Below are 24,198 nucleotides of genomic sequence, written 5' to 3' on the forward strand. Positions count from 1 at the left end.
ACAGCTGTGTGGTAAATGGAAGGAAGCCTCCCAGCCCACTGGGTTCCACCACTTTACTCAACTCTGTCTGTCCCCAACCAAGCCACAGATCACCCACCAGGAAAATACACTAGTTCAGACAAACCAAACACGGAAAATAACTGCTGTTGTGGTTCACCATCATGATAGTTCTGCAGTCACAAAATAGAGCAAGAGCCAAAGAGGAACATGAACGCTGGAGATGAGTGCAAGCGATCAGAGCAGACGAGATGCAGCATCACTTGCACTAAAGCTCAGGATCATAAATTAGTAGAACCAAGAACACACAGTAGCTCTGAGACCATACAGAAGTACAGAAATTCTCGCTTCAGAGGCATGGAGAACACTGTCAGCGGGAGGGCTCACTGCCAGCCATGCTGCTCCCCTGGCTGGGGGCCTACACTTCTGGGGTCCTGCAGCAGCTGGACGCAGCCCATGGTCTCTTCTTGGGGAATAAACATAAGTAGACAGCTACCTCCTAGGATATATCTGTTACCAGAAACATTCAGTATGTCTGTCTGAGAGCCAGGTTAGTGCAGCGGCACTGCTGCAATCGGTGATAGGCATTTCATGCTTAATAGCTGAGTGGTGAATGGTTGGAAAAGGGAAATGGCACTGTATCAGTTCCCTTCTGAGCACACAAGCAGTGCAGATATTCAGACAGCTTGTCCTACAGCCTCTCTTGCACAACGTTCGCATATGCAACATTTATTGGAAAAAAGAGTGAGAACTGTAAAGTTATTTTTCTTTAATTCAACTAAAAGGAAAGGAGAATAAAAGCGAACATAATCTGTTTATTTAAGACTTGAAGCCAGGACTTTTTTGGAAGTCAGTTTGCAGTTACGTTCCCAGTTCACAAATTTCCTTCGTTTGAAACAAAGCGGTAATACATACCTCATACACACAAAAAGGTGCAAGCAGGCACATCTGCAATTTCTCTCCCTCTTCCCTTCCCACGTGAAACAGAATTCGGGGTCTTTGGAGAAGGAAAAGCTACATCAGGATCAATGAAGCAAAGAAGGACAGTGAGGGAAGCACACAACGAAACAGAGCACTTCCCCAAAAGCCTCAGAAAAACCCCAAGCCCAAATCTCAGCAGCCTTGTTCCTTACTGCTCCTCAGGCAAGCAGCAACTGGCTGTCCTCCTAGAACTTTATGCATGCAAGTCCAAGAAAGAAATGTTAAAAAACAGTATTTATATATTATTTATGTAGTGATATCTTAGTACCTTTATCAGTCACCAACTGGGCAATGTGGCACCCTATGCTTACCCATGCAGACAGTCTGACAAAGCTTAACAACCTGGAACACATAATGAGATCAAACCTTCCATCTGATACCCTCAGCCTGCTCAGGACTCTGTTAGCTTTCATCACATCCCAAAGTAGTACGTAACTATTGAAACAGCAGTTTTATAGGTTTGAGCAATGGAAAGAATCACAGAATTGTAGGGGTTGGAAGGGACCTCTAGAGATCACTGAGTCCAACCCCCCTGCAAAGCCAGGAAGAGCACTGAAGTAAGCCGGTCAGCATCATAGCATGCAATAGAAATTCAGCAATGGAAAGCAGAAGCGTGTTGTCAGTACAGATGGGAAATAAGAACAACAACAACAAAAAAATACCAGCACAGCACATTAAGAAATGACATTATTGCACAAAACAAGAATCTTTCTGAGGGTCCCTAAAAAGTTAAGTCAGCACATACACGTCAGCAGCACTTCATGGTGCATTTAGAAGCATGGAGCTGTCTGCTTGTAAATCCTCTGACACAAAGTGTATTTGCATCTATAACCCACCCAACCCAGTCACAGAGCCAACAACCTTCTGAGACTGTAACTGCCCCCTGCTCTGAGTGCTCCCAGAGCAAGCAGCTTTGTCTTGCTTTGGTAAAGCAGCCATTTCCCATAACTCCCCATAGAAGCAGAGGAGGCCTGCAGGGCACTGAGTGAACACTCACCAGGTGAAGTGCCTCAGCCCCACCTGTCAGCACTGAGCCAAATGCCCATAAATAAATAGAGCCCAGAAGAAGAAGCAAAGTGCTGGGCTGTATCAAATATCTACATTTTGGAAGCTTGTATGTAGAACAGGAGCAACACGAACAATGGAAAACCAGACCTTCAGAGTCACAGCACTTGAGGAACGCTTCTCTGCGGGAACGCCGGACAAGCACTGGAAACGCAAGCTGCAAACTCCCTGCCAGCCTTTCTCCTTCCAGTTCAGATTTTCTGGTGCACGCATAAGCAGAGCTGCCAGCCACAACGTGGCCCCATGTGTGACCTGTAAAATAAGGCACTGCTTTCACTGGTAATGAAATCCATCTGCTGTCCTCCAGCAGTCTGGAAAAGCACACCTTGTAAGTGATTTTCCTGTGTAATTGGAGTTCACAAAGCTATTTTTTCCTGCTAGTGAAAACAGGCAGAGCTCCAGTTCAGCTGATGGAGATTTACTCATTTAAATCTAGAATGTAATTCAATATCTTAAAAAAAAAAAAAAATTAAGCATGTCATGAATTAAAACATCTCAGTTAAAATAAAATGGAACTAGGGATGGTATCTAAGTGAATTGTAAGTTTGTATTCATCTCATCTTTCTAGAAATTACACGATTTTTTTCCTAAAATGTATTCTGCAGCAACACCACAGATATCTTTCTTCTTAAGTAAGTCACAGTTCTGAGAAATTGTTTGCATTTTTTACCAAATCTGAGTAAGAAATATCAGAAAAACTACACAGACAATACTTTTCCACGGGCAGAATTGTATAACATCAATAACAAAATGCACTCCATGGTACTGTACATCAACAATGCGCATTAACCTGCAGGTTTACTTGCAATGCTAAAACATGTCATGGTGCAGAGTAGCTCCATAAATTGGCTGAAAACACATTTTGCCTTTCCATCCTTTTCCCTGTGTGTTTATTTAACTTCTAAAAACCAAATCATCTTATATTTTTCTGTTTGAAAAACAAAACTGATAAGTATGTCTGCAAAATGTCATGTATTTCCCTTACAGCGGCTTCATCTGCACCCACAGCGGGGCTGGTTTCAGTATAGCTGCTGCCACAATTATCTGACACGCTCCTTGCCTCCATCAGCTTATAGTAAAGACTGTGATTACAATAAAAGCTACAGATAACAAGCTTTTCTCATAGCATGGCTTGCTGCGCTGTGTTTTCATTCTAATATTTACATTATAGCTAAAATTGTCCACACAGAAAACTGACAGAAAAATGAGCTCTGAAAACAGTCCTGAAATGGTGTGGGATTGATAGAGCTTCGTGGTAACGCTGGATTCTGCCAAATGCAGAACTCTCGTTTCCAAATTCCCATACTCCATCTGCTCAGTGACAGGAGGAGCAGCTCCAGCAGGGTCTGTCGTGCTGCAGCGGTTCATGACACTGCAGCTCCTGCTGCTGCTGCTGCCACCAGCCTTGGAGCTGCGGTGAGCTGAAGATGCGGGGTTCTGATCCTGAGGCTGGCAGGAGAGAAGCACAGCTTTCCTCCAATGCATTTCCCAGGCTGGGAAGAAGGATGGAGAAACACCAGAACCTGGACCTCAGCTTTAAACTCTGACTTCCACACTTTCTGAGGAAGAACCTTGTGCAATTAACTTCTCTCAAGAGGTTGGACTGAACTATAAATGTGTTCCAGGGAGAACTAAAGACGAGGCCAGGGCATTGCAAATGCCATGGAGCTCTTTTTTTCACAGTTAATGGCAAACCCGTCTGAATATTTTTCACCTCACCTTCAATTAACTTTTTCTCTGCACCTCTACCAAGGAACACTTCAGTGCTGCCCATTCTGGACTCCTCCAGAATTTAATGAAGTCCTTTGGCTTCTTCCACAGGACTCTTAACTTGATTGTGAGTGCTGCAAGGCGACTAATGAGACATGTGGGATCAGGGCAAGGCACAGGAAAAGCCAAGTGACGTTTATATCATCCTGTTAGAAAACAGGAACCAGCTTCACTATGACTTATACTTCTCGCACTACTAACGTCAATGGGAATTTTTGATCAGGCAAGGGACGTTCAGTTAAGGTCTTCTCATGTATGAGTTTAACAGCATTTAATTACTTGCCACATACTCTGTAGAAATTGTCTTTGCTTGTCATTTGCATCTGGAGAGAAAGGTTCTTACTTGGGTCACCCAGATCACTTTTCCCACAAGAGCAGATCTTTCTCAATCCTGTTGGTCCCCAAATGACAGCAATCTCTCTTCTCTTTTATACATGCAAAATATCCACCCTACACCCCACACCCACCACTACTATGGAAAAGCCTACCTCACATCGAAGACTGCCTGCAAAAATAACACAAAAAATTGAAAGTTAGGCATTCAAAACTGGATGCAAAAAGCAGGAATGGGATTTATTTTCAAAGGCAACTTAGGGAAATGAATCCCCAGCGACCAAGGCAATTTGAGAGAAGCAAAATGTCCGTCGTCCTATACTTCCAAGACCCAAACACCTCACAAGCAGGGGTATTCACCCCACTGATTCTGAATTGGCTTGATGCTCACTCAGATGATCTGACTGAGCAGCCTTGTCTGCCAGCTATTTGTTTGGTTTCATTTTGGAGCTTTGAGGTTTGGTCTCAAATTTGAATGCACATACCCTATTAAATCCATGTGCTTGCATCTGAATGTGTGCTAGAGCTTATGTACAGAAATTCGCTTTACTTAACTTCCACCAATCCTAAAAGAGATTGAAAGGTATCAGAAAAGGTTAAAATCTTGGGATACACGAAAGTTTTGCAGTTCCCCTTCCATAACATCTGCTGCTATGTTTAGCAGACTGTCTGACATCATACACAATGACTGCCCACAGCGATGTTTTCGTGCTACTCCTACAAAAAGCCCCATGCCATGAAAGTGCAGTCTTTGCAGACTTAGAGCTCATGAAGGGTCCAGTATCCTTTCTTTTTTCTACAAATTTCTTTCTCTGTATAGGCCAAAAGAGGACCAATTTTAACTCTAAGCCCTTACACACAGTTTCTATTGCAGTAAATGCGACTAATAAAGCTAAATTGAATTCAAGAGCTCCAAGATGAATCCCTTGTGAATTCAGATCTTCTCAATGTGCTGGGGTATTCTTTCATGCTCACTGATACTTTCATTATAACATCCAGCACTCGATTTTAAAAAAGCCCAAGAACTGAAGACGCTGGATTAAAAAAAAACAACTTTGATCACTTCAAAGGAATGATCAGATGTCATGGGCCTTGATTTACAAACACAAATATGTTTGCATTTGATGTATTATTACCTAGAGATCACAAGATCTTTCATATTCTCTTAGAGGTTGACAAAGATTTAAAAAATGCATATTATGCAGCAGAGTTTAAGAGATGCGTCTCAAAAACAAAGACGGTTTTGGTTTACATCAGCTGTTTGATGGCAAGCTTCACTGAGAAGCTCTGCTGCGTAACTCATCCCATACCGATGCACCGAGTGCCACCACAAACTGGATGAAGTGACTTAACTAGTACATCAGCAGATGTTTGGGAAGCTTGTAATTCTATAAATACACGTTGTTGGTATATTTTGGAATTGGATTTCATGACTGCAGACCTAGAACTGCAGGTGTGACAAATCACAGTGCAACTGAAGAGGTTTCCTTACTGGAAGAAAATTTCTGCAGACAAATTAATAGTCTAATTAATTTACCATTTTATAATGGTGGCACAGTGATTCATTTCCAGTTGAAATACTTACCAACAAAAAAAAAAAAAAAAGAAGAAGAAGAAAATAGGTTTGAATGCTAAGTAATGACATTTTCATATCAAAAAGTAAATTTAAATTTCCAAAAGATGACAGAAGCTCTTCAGGAATGCTGCAACAGTGTTAGCTCGCTGAGGTTGCACTAGCTTCATTTTCAAAGAAATATAGAGTCCACTTACCAAAAATACAAACTGAATATATAATACACTGAAGGAAAGGTGAGTGGATTTCATCACAGGTAAGACTTTATTTAAAAGAAAAACATTTTTATAGAAAATATTTTTACATTCTTGATGCTTTCTCACCTAGATTTTCATTGTAACATACTCTGTCTATGCAGCATAAACATACATATGCAATGAGTGTCATGATTGATGTTTCATGTTGATACATTTCCTGTGTATGATTCCAGACACAAAATAATTCAGTGTCCTGAACATCTCCATCTGCTAACAAGATTTTCAAACCAAAGAAATATTTTCTCAGCCACTGTGATCAAGCTTTGCAAAAGCAAAATTTGAACTCAAGCTCAAAAACTTGAGCTTCAACTATATAGCCTAAGCCAAAGTCCAGCAAAGACCATTTGACTCTTTCTTAGAGGTGGGTGGATCAGTCTCTTAGATAAAAGTTTTAGCAGCACTTCTGCCTTGATTGATTATTCTTGCAGGAGTAAATCCTATGAAACGTGAGTACATTACTCATACAGCCAGAGTCTTACAAGGAGGTCATGCACATTTTTACAAGTTAATCAAATAGCATTTAAGAGATTAATGCATTTCAAATTCTGCATGAGAAAAAAAGAAAACAGTGACCTTTACTTCCTCTGCTAATGATCATCATAGACAAAGTATGGCTTAAGCATTAAAATATTTGAAAAAGTCTGCAGTGCCTACATGCTTTCATTTCCCAATCTAATCCTTAGAGTGAAACACTGGTATCTGACTCGTATTCATCTCTTCAGCAGAGCAGTTGGGACATGATGTAAGCCATGTCCTGCAGCCTTTTTTCACACCTGCTGGGTTTGAGATTTGCAAATTTGGAGTACTGAACTCAGAGCTACTTCTATTGGTAGCATTGCGCAAACTAAACAAAGCTAAAGACTGTAAGAGCACTTCTCTGGCTTTTGATGTTTCTATATTCTGCTCCTGGGATATCTGAAAGCTTATCTGATCCAGGTTACTTCTTATGAAACTGCAAGTGAGGAGGTTTCTTACAGAACCACACCTGGTCAAGATTTCTTCAAAAAGCTGCTTATAGAGCTCTGCCACTTTTGCTTCCATATAGTTGTTGAGCAGAGAGTTTGAAAGAGGCTCCTCACAGAACGTCATGCTCCTTTCTCCAGCTTCATCTCCAGACAGGAAATTTACACCTGGCTTTTCCGGATGCTCACACAGAGGGGACTGACCAAGAGGGATATCTACAGACAGTATAACGGGGCCATCAGAAAGTTCATCGCACGCATGGTCCAAAACACAACCTGAATCACACATATGGTCTCCCACGTGGTCTCCCCCAATATGTAAGTCGGGGTAGTTTTGATAAATGCTGTTGCAAGACCGGGATCGACACAAATCCATCTGCTCATTACTTTGTTCTCTTTTGGGGATGTGCAAAGCTCGCGATGGAGTTCTTCTAACCACTGTATTTTGATTCTTCGCAGGTAACTCTATCGTGGATCTCTGCTGAAGACCATTCTTGTTTTCCATTTTGTTACTTTCAGCAGAGATCTTGTCCAGATTCTCAAGTCCATCATCAGATCCTTTTATTTTTGGGTTGTCTACAAGTTTCTCTCTCCAGTTTCCCTCTTTATCCTTTTTGGCTGCATGAGATTTGTGAGGCTTATCTTGATGACAGATATCTTTATATATGAGCCTAGTTAAGATGCCTTCTGCCAACATGATGACAAGTGTGAGTAACAGTCTAATCACCAGAGTTCCTCTTAGTCCTGTGAGTGAAAAAAAGATGAGAAAAATACTTTAAGCTCATGTGGCAAAAATATTAATTACAATATAAAATGAACAATGTATATTTCATTGATTTTGCTTTTTCTCCAGAATATTTATTTTCATAAAAAGCAAACTGTTTTTCTAAGAATCTAATCTATACTCAGGTGGGGAGATATAGGAAGGGCATCGATTGGGTTGTTCACCTCTAGTAACACACTGCTGTACCTAGGTATCTCTTCTGCATTGTGGCTAGCTGAGAGAGATGATGCTCACCAGTTGTTATTGAATAAGGATTAACGTAAATACCAGCAAAGTGATTTCACTTGATGGCTACATCATTATCATCAGTTACAAAACAACTTTTTCCATTGGAAGACGATCTCTTAGAGCTCAAGAGCTGACACAGGAAGGAATTAAAAATCAAATTCAGACTTAAAGGTTGATTCTGAATTTACAGATTTACAAAATGCACAGGAGTAATCAAGTTAGCCAATAGGTCTCAAAGAAATCTAATACATTTTATGATTATTTATCAGTGGTTTTCAATTCACCTACCGTTAAAATCAATGGGAAACTTTGCGTTTAGAGCTGACCTAACTTCATTGAGGGAAAGATCACAACCACTTTTGTTGCGGAAGAATGGGAAACACAATAAAGTTGCTCCGTGTTTCAAATGTCTCTTTAATTTCTGCATATTTAAAGCACCTTCACACATTCCTAGTGTGTTGTGTGGGTGTTTTTTTTTGGCTTAAATTGCATTGTTCCCTACCAAAAGTTGAACTTAGCTCTGGAATTCTGAAATGGTTCCAAGTGAGACCAAAGCAAACAAGACTGACAGTACACCCTGCCTTCTCCTGGCTACATAAGCATAACTGTTTGGTTTATCTCCAGGATCATTCACATATGCAAAAAACAAGACAACATTTTCTTAAGCTCTTAAGGGACTTAGGAAACTATCGCTTTCAAAAGCGACAAGGGTACTTGGCAATCTAAATCTTGTTGAACATCAGCGGTATCTGGAATACTCCATGCCACATCTATATCTGAAGAACAGGACACAGCTAGCCAGAGCTGCTTAAAAATGTTGCTGTATTGCTCTGAAAATGCTTACAGTGCTAATATAAAAGCTAAAACGTGGTCACCATAGCAAAATTACATTCTCTTTTAAATAAACAGTGCCTGCATTCTGGAACAAAACATAGCGGGGGGGAGAATAAAAAAAAGAAAAGGACAACAAGCTCGGACTCACCAATTCCAGTAGAGTAGGGAAGGCGATCGTTACATAGCCAGTAAGCCTCCGACTTCAGCTGCTTTAGGAGAACACACTCTCCCATACTACTACTTCACTGCTGTGTGAGCAGTAACTGGAGTACATGTGATCCAGTTCCCCATTTTGTTTTCCTTTGAAACAGAAGCGATCCCACTGGAAAAAGCGTGCAGTCTTTGAGCACAGAATGGCAGCAGATCTGAAAGAGGACGCTATAAACACGAACTGAGATGTTTCTGACTGAGGTGCAAAGCTGATCAGAGGAAGCACCAAAATCGCCACTTAAAATCAACCAAGGTTATTAAAAGGTCAGGGTGTCTGTGTGTCATCAGGCTGTTCAGAACTGAAACCGAATTCCACGGACCACTTCTATCTGTGTAAGTTTAGTTATTTATATCATTTCCCTTTTTGAAACGAACAGCTACATTTATAGTCTTGTGAACTCTTCCTGGTGGAAAGAAATTGACAACTTTGTGAAGCAGTTTCAACAAAGTCAGGGAGAGAGGGAGAGAAAGAACTGAAGTTAGGTAAATTAGTCAGGAGTGATTAAAACAAGTCGTCCTTCATTTCAGTTCTACCCTAGGGCTGGAAATCTGTATCTTTATCAATCAGATCATAACACGTTAAAAAAAAAAAAAAACCTTGTCTTTGCAAACACGAAATAAGAACAAGACACAACAAAAGTTGTTTCAGGAGTTGAATGCAGATCGCAATCACAAGAATCAGAGTCAACAAGATAAATGCGTCTTAATCCCAAGGCTAAATGTGAACTAGAATGATTAAAGGAAAATGACATTTCAATGTATCACTCACATATGGAAAAAAATTACACAATTACAGCATTACAGGGGCTGCTCTGAAAGTAATGCTTTCTAGGTTATGATGTTGGCCCACGATGTCAGAGGCGGATGTTGGGATGGCAGTGCAGGCTGAACCTCCCCGCCAATATCCCATGACATTTTGCTGCCGTGTGACAGATGGCAGCAGAGGGGCAGCCTGACAGCATGGACCTGACATGGAAGAGCGTATGAAGCAAAGGGGTGGAACTGAATTCCTCCATGCAGAAAATGGCACCCATTGACATTCATTGACACTTGCTGAACATTTCTGGAGACCAAGCAGTGCACGTAGCACAGCGAGGCGGTGGGTGCTGTGTTTCAGCAGTGGTGACAGCAGCAGTGGTCACCTCCACTGGTGCAGGTTTGTATGAGCGTGGCATGCAGGCTCCTGGTGTACACGCACAGCTGATGGTGCTGACTGAGCTGAAAAACGGTGTTTTGTAGCTGAGAATTTGCTCTATCAAACAGTGTTATTGTGCTCTTTGTATCTGTTGTAGTTTCCATAAATAGGGGGCATCGCTTTCAGAGCGACCAACGTACATTAACAATAACTACAGCAGCATGTAAACTAAGTCTCTAATTTCTGGTCAAAATATACATTTTCTGTGCATACAAACATGAAGTAGGAGTTGATGTATTTCTTTTCAGGCACAGCCACTTCAACCGTTCATTTTCCCTTGGAAGCAGCAGCGCCTCGTTCCAGCAGCCCCAGGACCTGCCCGCTTCCAAGCCCCTTTCTGCTCTTCTCTCTTTACCTGAACATGATTCACCTGCTCCAGCTCTCTGCTGCCGCTCGCCCTTGCCTGCTCCCTGCCACAGGTGACTTCCACCTCCTGTCACAGCACACAGCTGCAAACAACAGGCAGGCGAATAAGCTCTCTTTTCTTGCTAGGAAGCGGTAAGTGCGCGCTGACAGCAGCCCCTCCTCCGCGGCCGGATGCAGCGCGGCGCTGCCACGCCTGAGCTGCCCCTTTGTCCCCAGCGCCGCCCAGCCGAGCGCTGCCCGAGCGTCCCCTGCAGCTCCCCGCGCCGCAGCCAGGGGGCGCTGCTGCGGTGCGCGGGTGAACGCGGGGCGGGAGCGGGTCCTTCACGCAGGGCACGCGCCTCTGGGGGCCGCTCTGTAACGCGCGGGGGCACTCCACGTGAAGAAGGACGGCACCGAGAGCGGCAACGACCAGAACCACCCGGCCACGCCGGCCTCCCTCAGCCCGAGCCGCCGCCATTCCCTCCAGCCCTGGCGGCCGGAAAGAGATGGGGGCGGGGCGAAGAGCTGATTGACATGGCAACGTCCAATCGGAGCGGCGGGGCGGGCCCGCCTCGCTCGCTGAGTGGCGGTTGGTGGTCGCCGTGGGAACGGCACGAGGCGACGGCTGGGGGCGCGGGGCAGCGCTGCCGCGGGCTCCGCCATGAGGAGCGGGGTCTTGAGACTTGTGTCGGGCAGTCCTGGTGCGAGCCTAAGTATCATAAGGGTATACCGAGAATAACGAGAAATGAATAAAATCCCCCATTAATTGGTAGGAAAGTTTATTACAGTGCACAGCATCGTTAAGCTGAAGCAGCACGTTAAGTGAGCGCTGCACGCACACACGCGCGTTGTTGTCGAAGCAGAACTGCAGCTGTGCGGAACCGAGCGTTTGTGTCCTGGAACCGAAGCAGCATCGCTCCCGAAACCCTGCAGGGAGCAGCTCCAGCCCCGCGGGCACTGAGGCACGGGACGCTTGAAGGATGCCGTACTGCTGGCAGCAGTCGGCTGTGCTTCAGCTTAGACAAAAAAGCGATCCTACAAATACAAGCAGGAATTAACTAGTTTTCTGTGGAGCAGGAAATCTGGGATTTGGGCAAATCCTAGTGCAGGTTATGGTTTGAATCCATCTTCTATAGCTGCACAGAAGATGTGACTTCAGGTGAGCAGCACTCCACCACGCCAAGCTGGAAGGAATGCAGCTGCTCCATCATACCCATAGGCAGCGAAAATGAACGGTATTGGTTTAAACACATATCCTGCACCGCCCTCTCTGGCAACACGGAAATACAGTAACAGTTCCCCTGGTACAACCAGCATACAGCTAATTAATTACACACTGTCAGAAAAGCAACTGGGAATGTTTGGCAAGCGTTACAGGCATGGGGTGAAGCTGATTCGCCCTGTCCGCTTTCCATTTGGAACTGCCTTAGGGAAAGAGTGGGAAAGCAGGTTAATTAGGAAGCGTTTTCAGTGCTCTCCTAAAACCTCCGAGGATTTCATTTCATGTAGGTGTATCCCAAGCAATTAAAACCCATTAGCTGCAAAAGGTGAGATCCAACAGATTTAACAAGCAGCAGCAATGGATGCTTAACTTGAATTTTTTTTGTGTAGATGCTGTACTTCAAAATCTTGTATTTTCATTTGAAAACCCTGCTTCTTTAACCTTACAGGACCTCTTCAAACCATAAACAAAGCATGCAAAGAAGTCACTAGTGGGAGAAAGCATTCTAAAACAGTTTTATTGGAATGATACAGGAATGGTTAGTAATACAGGTTAAATCCTCATTGCCTGCCATCTACACAGTAAAACACAAAATGAGAAATGAACAAAGTCAGCTCTTGTGCCCATCATTAACTCAGGTACGTGAACTAGAAAAATAGCATAGAGGCAACACATTCCTAGCACTCCCAAATTCAAACAAAATATCTGCATCAAAATTAACGCAAGGGTCACACGCAGTCCCACAACAAAGATATTTTAGGTATTTTTCAGTTTGCGTTGGTGCCTTGTTCCCCGGACAAAGAAATAATTCAGTCTGTCTCAACAGAGCTTTCTTAGGAATGCTGATACAGTTTGAATGCTACCACATGGCAAGGATGGGGGACCAGACGAGGGGAGCGACTTCGCTTTCTTAACCTGGTAATTTTCTTGACCATCAGAAACAGATTGACCTCGTTTCAGAATGTTCTGGGTCGCTGAACTGACAGAGTTTGGCAGTGACTTTCAATTACAGCTTCTTCAAAATAATGACTGTAATTCACAAAACTTACTTTCCTTACACAGGAAACGCAGGAAATCAGAATGAGGATAGTGACTTGTGTGTCAAATTCCACTTTCTTCACAAGACTTCACTTAGTTTTCTCAAATACTTTCTCAAGACTTGGCCTTTAGTTTAGAGATAGAAAAAGATGACACAAATATGAAGAAAAATCACCTCTGTTTTGAAATATGAAATTACAGTGAACAAAAATGATACACTAAACTTAAAACAATACTTAACTACCACAAAAAATTAAAAATAAATTTCACGGAAATTCAGTGATTACTGATAAAGCTTGTTAATAAAAAAAGCACAAACGTGTGTGTAAATTTTGAAGGTAAGGCAACATTAATCTATCCATGGGTAATTTGACAGTGTGCTCGCATTTTTAAGCACAAGTTTCAAGCCAACTTGCTGGCTCCCAAATCAGAAAAGATGGAACATGAAATAAATGGAATTGTAACTAACTTGGCTCCGTGGTAGATCGTGCTCTCTCTGACCTCTGTGGAAGTTTCAACGTGAACTCTCCAGAAGCAGAGCTGCTCTCCAAGCAAAGCAAGTAGCTGCATGTTGACAAAATCATCCGTTTCAGTGGATGAACAAAAGCCCCAAAGAAACGTCAGTGAGGGAAGTATTTAATTACTGCACTTGAAACCATCTTTGTAAGCCTAAGTTTTTACTTCTATCCTGCTCCTAAAACTATGAACTGTAAACCGTTTTATAAGGTCTCTGAAAAGCACTGCATCCATTTCACAGCATAAATGTAAAAGAACCGCATCGCAGCAATACACTGCAGCCTTTTGCTGAACTGTACCACCTGTTTCTTCATGAAGCGAGGAAAATCAAAATATGTGTATGCAGAGCTATTAGAATGATCCTCTAACTATAGCAAGGACTAATTACCTTTCTGTATTTTGATGCTTTGAGGGGATAAGTATATTATGCGGTGCATAATGCATTTTAAATTACTCACACATTTTTTAAACCTGTTTCTTATCCTTCAGGGCACTTGTAATTATCTGCATTTTTGCAGAACATGGCCAAGAAATTCAGGCTATCTCGTGAGCACTGGGAGAACGGACAGGTTAATATTGCACGTGGTAAATTCACCAATACAAGACACTTTAATGGGTTCACAATTCCTGTAATAGCTTTATGATATGGCAATAGCAACGGAAATAAGCTTTTAAACCTTAAAAAAATCTTGGATAATTACAATAGATCTTGCGATTCAAACATTTCACTTTACTCATTTGAAAAAATACTATATGAATCTAACGACTACTTGAGCATGCATTAAGACGCCTAGTACTATAAGCAGTGTGAACTGGTATTTTTGTAGAGAAATACATTAAAGGCGTTCACCCTTACACAGGTAAGGAAATGCCATTTCTGGCCATTTTGGCTGAATTGCAACATTGCCTGGGAATCAGCACGTATTTTTTTGAGGTGCACTGAATCTCGCACATAAACGTAGTCAAGTCATGCTTAGGCAGCTCTGTGATGAACTTGCCAACAAAAAGGCTGTCCAGTGCCCAAATCTCCTTTTCTTTGTCAAAAGAGCCCACACAAATCACTTAAATGAGAAATACATGACTTTTTTTTATCATCTGTACAGTGTGTTACAACACATATCTTAAATATCCATCCTACAAAAGAACAAACATAATTTTCAACAGTGACTACAATGGTTATAATACACACCACTACCTACAATTCCATCTGAAACCAGAACTTAAAGACACTGAAAAATTCTGTATTTCTGTAACATTTTTGAGGCAACTCAGGCACTAAAGCTAGTATCTGACAAGGTTTTAGATACTGTTGCTTTTTTTTCCCTATATTTTAAATATATGGGTTCCTAGGTATAACCACATCTGTATTATTAGTATTAAAATAGCTTCTTGAAGTTTACACAAAATGGACAAATCGCCAAGACAATTTAAACTATGTGAAAACCATTTGTATCCAATTGCTTCGGTTTCCTATGCTTACAACTTTGTAATAGTACACCTCATGCTTTCTACCTTTACGTTCACATTTTCATCTTGTGTTCAAATTTGTGTTATTATGTATGGTGAATGCTGCAAGCACCAATCAAATGTTAGAAATCACATCTATATTTCTTGAAGCAGAGACAGTTTTACTATTTTATAAAAAGCTGTGGAAATTCCCTTTACAGAACATTAAGGCAGTTGAAATTCATGCTTGTTGCTTTGCCAGTGCTTCAGCTTCCTGAAACAGCAGAACAGAAATATATGTATTAGTACATTATGGAAGATAACAATTTACACGTAGCTATGTTAGGCACCAACATATGACAAAAAAATGCAGTTGTACGTGATTAAGAAGTGAACAGCATTGAACCCAACTCAGAGGATCTCCACTGCCTGCAGTTACATTATGAAACACATCACGTAAGGCACTGGCTTTACCTCCAATCCTGACCTAGCTCAAGCAGGACTTGCAGAAATGCAGTGGTTTCTCCCATTCCTCTGCTTCCTGTTACGCATGCACAAAGCAAGATTGACCATGAAGGTTTAAAACAGAAGAACAGATGTAATGAGTTATCCCTCGTTTCATGTTAGGATACAAGAACTACTTAGAGATCAAAGACTATTTGAAGAACTATGGATAAATGAAAATATTGTATATGTAAATAAAAAAACTCTACACAGGTTAAAGGAAAAAAAAAAAGAAAAAAGTCTTGGGAGAGACATAATTCACTTTTCTAATTAAACACTACCAAATAACCAGAAGCTACCATTTAGTGTTTGACTTCCAGAGCAGCCTGAGAGGTAAAAGAGGAGGAGGCCTGCAGGCGAGCTCCATCCCAGGGCTGGCAGCAGGCCTGTCCTGGCACCAGGACTGCTGAGCAATCCCAGCTAACCATGGCAGGGAAGCCAGCGAGCGGGGATGCACTTCCTCAGGAACTGCTGCTGCTTCTCACCTGCTCTTTGCACACAGGGCTCCCAGCCCATGGCTCTGGGAGGGATCTGGCATGGAGCTCGAGCTCCTGGACTGCATGAGAACGTCCCCATGAAGCTGACCCTAGGGTCCCTACAGAATCACAGAATCATTAAGACCTCTAAGATCACCGAGTCCAACCATCAAACCATCCTCGCCATGCCCACTGACCATGTCCCTCAGTGTCACATCTGCATGTTTCCTGCACACCTCCAGGGATGGTGACTCCCCCACCTCCCTGGGCAGGCTGTGCAAATGCCTCACCACTTTCAGAGAAGAAATTTTTTCCTAATATCCAACCTGAACCTCCCTGGTGCAACTTGAGGCCATTAGCACTCGTCCTATTGCTGTTACCTGGGAGGATTATCAAGGAGCAGCTGAAGCAGTTCAGCAGGCATACCAGTTCACCTCTAACATTTATTAGTACATGTCAGAAAGATCATTAAAAAAAAATAGCCTACATTTTTCAGTCTTTGTTTTTTTGAAGGGTCATCACAGAAGTGAGAGAATGATATTATAGAAGGAATGCAAAAGGACTTTTTTCCTGACAGTGGTTTCTGCCAGCGTACTTCTGAGTGAAGATTAATTTAATTACCTGCTAGCAGCTACATGGCCTACAGAACGATGAACAGGGTCATCATGCTGTCACTTCAGGGTGGAGTGTGTGGTTCATTTTAAAGGAAATCTGCTAAACATAGCTTTTATGTAATGGAGTTGTTTGCTTTGGTGACTGCACAGAAATACCAAAAGATAACAGACTCAACAGTATCATTGTTAAAATGAGCCGGTGCGCTAAACAAATAAACTTTTTAAAAGGAAGAAGGTCTATGAAAGGACTTTCTGAGAAGCCTGCTGTACTCATCAGAGAGGGGACATGGGCAGCGACCCCAGCCTGCAGGACAGCAGTCCCACACTTATCTCCATTATCACACACGGGTTGTGCTGGCTCTGCTGGCACACTGCCACGCACAGCCTCACTGGGAATGGCCCCACTCCGTGGCCGTGCTCTGCTCCCTGCCCAGACACCACGGGACAGAGCAGAGCCGGGATGTTAGCAAGCCATGGCACTCGTGGAAGGGCAGCCCATCAGTTTGCAGCACAAAAAACGGGTGAAAAAACAGGGAAGATTAGAAAGGACAACAAAACCCAGGGAAAAAAAAAAAAAAAGGATGGTGTAAATTGTCTGGAAGACATGTAGCTGTTTGAATGGAAACAAGAGGAGATGGATCTCTTGGCTTTCTAACAACTCCATTAGGCAGTTGCTGGAAGTACAGAAGTGACACCTGGCCTTTTTTTTTTTTAGGCAGTGCTAAGCTGGAGGGGACTCCGGGTATTTCTCTCATCTCCAGGAATAAACCACCAGGGCTCAGTAAACAGTTACTTGCATTTCCTATGCTCACTTCCGAGCCTCTCTTAATTTTGTTTAGCATTAATGCTGGAACTTGGTATTCAAACACCTTTCCAAATCTCTCTTAATGACATGTAATGGAGGTTTGCAGACAGAGCCTTCTCTTGCTAGAACACAGGTTGACCCCAGACTCCTTTCACTTTATCTAGCAACACAAAGTCGTTAACTACAGTATTACAGCCATCCTGTAAATACCAACTGCAGCATCTACAAATCAGTTTCTCCTCCATGGCACAGGCAATCAGCTTGATTTGACATCATGTAATTTTCAGACGGATACCAAAAGTCAGAGCAGCTGCAGGATGCACAGGGTACAAAGTCACTTATGCAAAGGTTATCTTCATCAGCTCGTACTGCAAGCTGTAGCAAGTAATATGAGAATTCAGCGGCATGCAACTACATTAATGTTCCTCCTGTTTAAAACTCATTTTTTCCCCCTAGGACAAATCAGAGCAACTAACAGCCACAACACAGACCGTTCCTGCCAGAACAACAATCTGGTAGGTTAGGTAAGCAGCAGCGTCTGTAACTGTTGTAGACGTGACCTGATTCATTATAGCACCAACTGCACTTCCCAGACCTCACATGCAAGACGAAATGCAAGGGCTTTCCTGCATGCCTTCTCTCTCCTTGGTTCTGTCCTACTCACTCTTTTTGTGCAACATTGTGCAGATGTTCTGAGAAATAAACAGGATTTAAACAACCATTGCACTGTGTGAGCTGGCCTTCTGAAGCCAGCAGTGCACCATGCTGAGGCACATATCACAGGGTTTGCTCTCTGAAACTCCACACGAGGCAGAGCTTTTCCTCGCTACATCACTCATTAGTGGAATTAACCCTAGAAATTAGTATGGTGCCCAAAACTGTCTCAGTCTGACCTGCAAGTTCTAATGCTTAATACTAACTGATCATCATCCTCTTTTGAAATTAGGTCTCCGAGTGATGCGCACAGTGTGACCTTCAACTCTTACATTAATAAAGTTGAAAGGAAATGGCGTGTTTACCCATTGGAACAAGAAAGCTGGAAGTGACCTGGAGGATCCTGCTGCCCTCAAGTGAAACGTATAAAGCAGGCTTGTCCTATCCTATCAAAATCAAAAGGAGAATTCCAGCCCATTGAATCGGCAAAGCAGCAGCCCAGTTTGTAATTGGCAAAGAAAACAAGGCTTCAGATAACAAGCCAGAGAAAAAATTGCTCTGAAGTAAGAGCACATTATTTCAAAAACAGTGATTCTGGTTTCGTGGTATTTCCTAGTACAAAACAAAGTTTCACATGATTTAAGTATTTTTTTTTAAACACTGAATTAATTCTTTGTTTTTGAAAAGAGTAAGGTATAAAATACAGGTTGTGGCAAATGTACACACCTACCTTTGAACCAGGTGGCGCAGTCAAGCCTAAAAATGCATATACTGCATTGTTCTCTCGAGCTTCAAAGAAAGCTTCATAATCCTTCATGACGGGATTAAGGGATGGGGAGGGAAAACAACACAAAGTAGTATTACTTTTCAGAAATAATCAGTTCAATTATTACCCAACCCACACTGAGTACATTGCTTTCTGCGGCCTAATGCGGACCTCAGAGTGTCACCTTCTACTTTTATCACTCGCCCTGATGCTGCAGGGTTTGTACCGTCTGAAAAGTGACAGACTGGGAATTTCGGGACCTGCAGTAACAGATGCTGCTGCAAGGTGCTTCAGCTTTTCCCAAAGGGACAACCTCCATAGCTGCTGTCACAGGTCTCTCTCCTCCAGGACCAGGCTGAGCCTACTCTTTGTTGGCGTCAGAAGCACTGATAGCCATAGCTGCCACTACTAATTATTTATCAGTAATGACAACTGGGCAACTATGGACATTAACTCTCATACCTGTCAAAAGTTAAATTTAAACCTGTAAATTGAGACGTCACCTTTTCTCCTCACACTCTGCCTTTAGTGATTAGCCTACACAAACAAATGAAGTCAGGTGAGTGTTGTAAAACCAGCCTACTTGCATGCAGGCAGAGGTTGCTTCAGCGTAAGCCCTATTAGTGCCTGAGCCTAGTAAAAAAGTGCACATCTCAGCCCTGTACTGTTTGGCACTGTATTTAGAAGTGCATTGTAGTTGCTCTAAATATGCACACAGCCACTTTCCAAGAAAATTAAGGTAAAAACAATGAAGCAGTAAGAAAGTACCCATGCTTCCTTCTCTGCCTATTTCCTTATTTGAGATAGAATACAGTTCTGTATGGAGTACAAACAACACAGCTTAGCTGTCTGCTAGATGAGGAAATAGCAAGCAAAAATCCCACACTGTGGCTCAGCAAGAGCCGTTGCCAAATGCCAACCAAAGGAACCCAGAATGTTTGTGCAAGCTCATTGCTGTCCGAGTTACCACACACCTCCCTGATTTCCAAACACAGCATGTCTGACCTATGCCTTGCCTTTTCTCCCTTTTTAACAGAAACAACAGCACTGACCCTCTCCAGCTTTACTGGGGAATGTTTTGCTGCAGGAGTCCTGGCAGAGAACTCCACAGAGAGGCAGCAGCTCAGAGCAGCCTCAGTCATGGGCTGAAGTCAGGGAGAGAGCTGCCATTAAGGGCATGGGGCTCTGCATGCCTGCCTGGTCAAAGCCTGAGAAACAGCAAATGCTGTAGAACCTGCAGCGTGCTCAGAGCTGGGGTGCTTCTCACCAGAGGCTGTTGCCGCTGGAACAGAAGAACTGCAGGGAACAAAGGGTTTGAAAAGCCTGGAGATCAGGGATGTCAAGTTATTGCTCAATTTGTACATGCAGCACTCAGGTGCTAGTTTGATAAAAATGTGTACGAGTATGTTAAATCCTCCTGAGGCCCTTCAGTTGACATCACTTGTTATGTGCTGGGGCTGCTTGATAACAAAGCAGCTGTTTATCTTGCCCGTGCATAGTTCAGCAGGCTGCTTTGTAGCATCCACTAGGAAAGGAAAGCCTGTGCCTAAGGAGCAGGGTGGTACACAGCACCTACAATTACAGACTCCCTGCCACACGTGGGCTGGTAAAACTCAGCTTGCTCATACTGCTGCCAGTTATACTGCATCTGATGAAACAAACAGAGAAGTTCATGCTTGAGGAGAATCAGATAAAGACATAAAGGCGTTCAAATGTGTGTGCACAGAATTAACTTTTGCCTTCCTGAGAGCTAAGCTAGTAACTTGAACCCAGCTACACAAATTCACCGAACTTCAAAAGTTCAAAGTGACATCAGCCAGAATTTTAGGAATGAAATAAACACACAGGCCTGAAGCATATACACCTCTTTCCCCCAAATTACTGCAAAACTCTCATGGATTGCAGCTGGGGATACATGAGAAGCATCTCCCGTACACAAACCTCCAGATTTAGCTGCATGCACTTTTCCTGTTACAGAATCATAGAATGGCCTGGGTTGAAAAGGACCTCAAAGATCATCGAGTCTCAACCCCCCTGCTGAGTGCAGGGTCGCCAACCACTAGAGCAGGCTGCCCAGAGCCACGTCCAGCCTGGCCTTGAATACCTCCAGGGACGGGGCATCCACAACCTCCTTGGGCAACCTGTTCCAGTGCGTCACCACCCTCTGAGTGAAAAACTTCCTCCTAATATCCAACCTAAATCTCTCCTGTCTCAGTTTAAAACCATTCCCCCTTGTCCTATCGCTATCCATCCTTATAAACAATCATTCCCCCTCCTGTTTATACGCTCCCTTCAAGTACTGGAAGGCCACAGTGAGGTCTCCCTGGAGCCTTCTCTTCTCCCAACTAAGCAAGCCCAGTTCCATCAACCTTTCTTCATAGGAGAGGTGCTCCAGCCCTCTGATCATCTTGGTAGCCCTCCTCTGAGCTCGTTCCAAGAGCTCCACGTCATTCTTGTGCTGGGGGCCCCAGGCCTGGACGCAGTACTGCAGATGGGGCCTCACAAGAGCCGAGTAGAGGAGGACAATCCCCTCCCTCTCCCTGCTGACCATTCCTCTTTTAATGCAGCCCAGAGCAGAGTTGGCCTGCTGGGCTGCCAGCGCACACTGCTGGCTCATGTCCAGCTTCTCGTCCACCAGGACCCCCAAGTCCCTCTCCGCAGGGCTGCTCTTGAGGAGCTCTTCTCCCAGTTTGTATAAGTTCCTGGGATTGCCCCAGCCCAAGTGCAGCACCTTGCATTTGGCCTTGTTGAACCTCATTAGGTTCTCATGGGCCCACTTGTCCAGCCTGTCCAGGTCCTTCTGGATGGCTTCCCTTCCCTCCAATGTGTCGACTGCATCACTCAGCATGGTGTCATCTGCAAACTTGCTGAGGGTGCACCCGATTCCATCGTCTATGTCACTGATAAAGACATTGAAGAGCACTGGTCCCAGGACTGAGCCTTGGAGGACACCACTTGTGACCGGCCTCCACCCTGACATAGAACCATTAATCACAACCCTTTGGCCGCAACCAGCCAACCAGTTCTTAACCTACTGAACAGTCCATCCTTCAAATCCATACCTCTCCAATTTGGAGAGAAGGATGTGATGAGGGACGCTGTCAAAGGCTTTGGAGAAGTCCAGGTAGATGACATCCATCATACTTCTCCCATCCACCGATGCTGTCACCCCATCACAGAAGGCCAACAGATTGGTCAGGCAAGATCTACTCTTGGTGAAGCCATGCTGGCTGTCTTGGATCACCTCTTTGTCATGTACGTGACTTAACATGTCTTCTAGGAGGATGTGCTCCATGATCTTCCCAGGCACAGAGGTGAGGCTCACCAGCCTGTAGTTCCCTGGGTCATCCTTTCTCCCTTTCTTAAAAATGGGAGTAATGTTTCCCTTTCTCCAGTCACCAGAGAGTACTGCATAGTACAGCCCTGCTCTACTGCACACCTGCAGCAATGCAGCAGGAATTTGGCAACAAGGACAACTGCACGGTCATCTGCTATCTAAAGCTCTGCATACCAAAGGAGAAACATGGTTCTGTTGCAACTGGACTTCCTACTGGTACAGAATTATATTTTTATATACAGATAAGTAAGCAGAGATTTTCAGCTCTTCATGACTAGCCCCTTCTCAGCTTCTGGTTGCAGACAACTATCAATCATTATGTTTGTCACTCCAAACCAAACTCTTTCCATGTCAAAACCAGTCAGCAAAATTTTGAAAGCCAAGTGGTACGTTAACTCACGGGATGTTGTTTGAAGTTCTGCTTTTATTACAAGCAAGAAAAAATGGTGGTGTACTGAGAACCATTTCTTCCAGGAGCCACAGGATTGCCTCTCAAAGGTTTAGCACTGGCAGATGTGAATGACAGATGTTGCAGCTCAGGACCAGGCAGCAAAATGACTTAGAAATGAACACGCAGCAGAGAGCAATGCATACTGTGAGCTCTTTTCAGAAGATATTAGGTTTTAAAAATAAAATTAACAGTTAATCTAATAATCATTCAAGCATGGCCTGCTGAGTAGAAGTGCTGCAGGGCAGCATACTTTTGATCAAGCGTTAAAATAATTACAAGGAGGTATTCTATTCTCAACGTAATTTTTAATCTTTTCAAAGCATTGGAGTAAGTGGACTGCAGCTGCATTCATTTTGCAAACAGCACAAAAACTCATCCCAAAACTTGTGTACTGACATGGGATGCATCACTCCATAAGTCTTTTGGAAGAGGAACAGACTGGAGCTATCTGAAATCTACATGCAAACCCCGCATGGACAGCTCAGAGAACTTGCTACAAGTTGATGTATCACTACCAGATTACAAGTGTTAGCTTGGTGAGAAGTAGTGCCGCTGATGACAACAGCAGGGCACAGAGCATGGCAGGGAGCACAAGGAAGGGGACCAGAAGCTGTCCCTTACCCCGAGGTAGCGGCTGTCGTTGAAGAGCCGTGGTGGCAGCGGGTTCCCGCTGGCTGGCCGCCTGTCTTCAGGGACGTTCTCCCGCATCCACTTCCGATTCTCCTCGTTGGCAGCGATATCCTTTTCCTCAAATTCTATTTTGTTGGCTTCCAGGAAGCCCAGAACATCTTGTTGTTGCTTTTTAATCTGTCACAAAGAAGGAAGGGAGGAAGAGAAAAATAAATCAGTCGGTGATTTCTGCTGCCGACTGTAAAGTTCCTGGGTTTGATACAAAAACAAGATAGTGCAATACAGATTGAAAATGAAAACTGTACAAAAAGTCTTAGGAAAAAAGAAAATGTTTATTTTCATCACTTCTCATCATCAGCAAAATTCACACTGGGTTTCTTTACAAGCAATCCCTCAGCTTGGCTCCTGTATGACCAAACAGGCTGGAGTACAAAGGCTGCCTCTATACACACGAGCGCTGCCAATGTTAAGAAGTCTCCACCAAACCAAAGGTGCAAGCAGTCCCTGTGCAGCGGCTGTGTTGGCTGAGCCTGACAACTAAGTCAGGGAATGCTGTGGTACAGGAGCAGTACAGTTTGCTGGAGGGATATGCAAGGTGCAGCCTGCACTCTCCATGCCCCTAACCCACACATGGACTTCCCGACAGAGATCTCATCCCATCCTCATTAACAGAGAGATCCCAATGCAGCTCTGGCTCACATTTCTCTAGACAAAAAGCCTCTCCTGCAATGCTCCAGCACAGAGAGCTCTGACCCTGCATTCTGAGTGCAGAGCCCACATGGATGCAGCAGCACCTCAGCAAAAAGCAGGATTTGTGCAGCAAAGATTGTGCTGGCTATTTACAGGAAAAGTGTTTTTTATTACTGTCATGCTTGAATTATTATTTTCCTGATGCAGAGATGTTCTGTTGTGCTCTGCTCTTCCTCCGCATGACTTTACCACCAAAAAGGAAACTATAACCACGAGCATCCTGGCAAACAATGAAAAAACAAGGATTAACTGGAAATCTGTTCCCTTCACATTGCTCCCTTCGCTGCAAACAGAGCTTTATCCCAGCGAGGCCCCCAGGCAGCACCCCACACTGATGTTGTGCCATCAGCCACCCTGCATCCTGCCTGTGGGAGATGGCTGCAGGGAGAGAGCAGCATGTGGGGAGCAGAACCCTGCAACTCCAAAGAGGATGTGTGGTGGCACTGCCCAGCATC

The 24,198-nt window shown here is 43.6% G+C and overlaps 3 protein-coding genes across 6 annotated transcripts in view; all 3 read right to left on the reverse strand.

Annotated features, from left to right (window-relative positions):
* The window catches only part of LOC110403320 (sodium/hydrogen exchanger 2-like), a 30,895-nt gene extending 28,627 nt beyond the window's left edge, over positions 1 to 2,268 (reverse strand). The window contains exons 1-2 of the mRNA XM_021406434.1: positions 2,134 to 2,268; positions 913 to 994 (exon numbers count right to left, since the gene is read on the reverse strand). The gene's annotated coding sequence lies outside the window, so the exon portion shown is untranslated. The remainder of the gene's footprint in view (positions 1 to 912; positions 995 to 2,133) is intronic.
* Positions 5,961 to 11,018, reverse strand: LOC110403118 (uncharacterized protein CXorf21-like). Of its 3 annotated transcripts, none has more exons than XM_021405963.1 (3): positions 10,545 to 11,018; positions 8,933 to 9,106; positions 5,961 to 7,682 (listed from the first exon to the last, which is right to left on the reverse strand). In XM_021405963.1, exons 2-3 carry the CDS (start codon positions 9,015 to 9,017, stop codon positions 6,649 to 6,651), a joined length of 1,119 nt encoding a protein of 372 aa, XP_021261638.1. In that variant the 5' UTR covers positions 9,018 to 9,106; positions 10,545 to 11,018; the 3' UTR covers positions 5,961 to 6,648. The 3 variants fall into 3 exon arrangements, with proteins under 3 accessions (XP_021261638.1, XP_021261639.1, XP_021261637.1); XM_021405964.1 differs by having other exon boundaries at positions 8,933 to 9,162; XM_021405962.1 differs by having other exon boundaries at positions 8,933 to 9,398.
* SH3BGRL (SH3 domain binding glutamate rich protein like) overlaps positions 12,254 to 24,198 on the reverse strand; it is a 31,950-nt gene continuing 20,005 nt past the window's right edge. For both annotated transcript variants that reach the window (XM_021405966.1, XM_021405967.1), the window contains 3 exons: positions 22,985 to 23,170; positions 18,540 to 18,620; positions 12,254 to 15,030 (listed from right to left, as the gene is read on the reverse strand). In XM_021405966.1, coding sequence (XP_021261641.1) covers positions 14,998 to 15,030; positions 18,540 to 18,620; positions 22,985 to 23,170 — 300 coding nt within the window. In that variant the 3' untranslated portion in view covers positions 12,254 to 14,997. The remainder of the gene's footprint in view (positions 15,031 to 18,539; positions 18,621 to 22,984; positions 23,171 to 24,198) is intronic.

This window comes from Numida meleagris, chromosome 8 (assembly GCF_002078875.1).
Source record: "Numida meleagris isolate 19003 breed g44 Domestic line chromosome 8, NumMel1.0, whole genome shotgun sequence".
NCBI lineage: Eukaryota > Metazoa > Chordata > Aves > Galliformes > Numididae > Numida > Numida meleagris.

Coding starts and splice junctions, on each gene's coding strand:
- LOC110403118 (XM_021405963.1), bottom strand. CDS start 9,017: ATGGGAGAGTGTGTTCTCCTAAAGCAGCTGAAGTCGGAGGCTTACTGG. Junction 7,683..8,932: donor TCCCTACTCTACTGGAATTG/GTGAGTCCGAGC, acceptor TTTCACTCACAG/GACTAAGAGGAACTCTGGTG.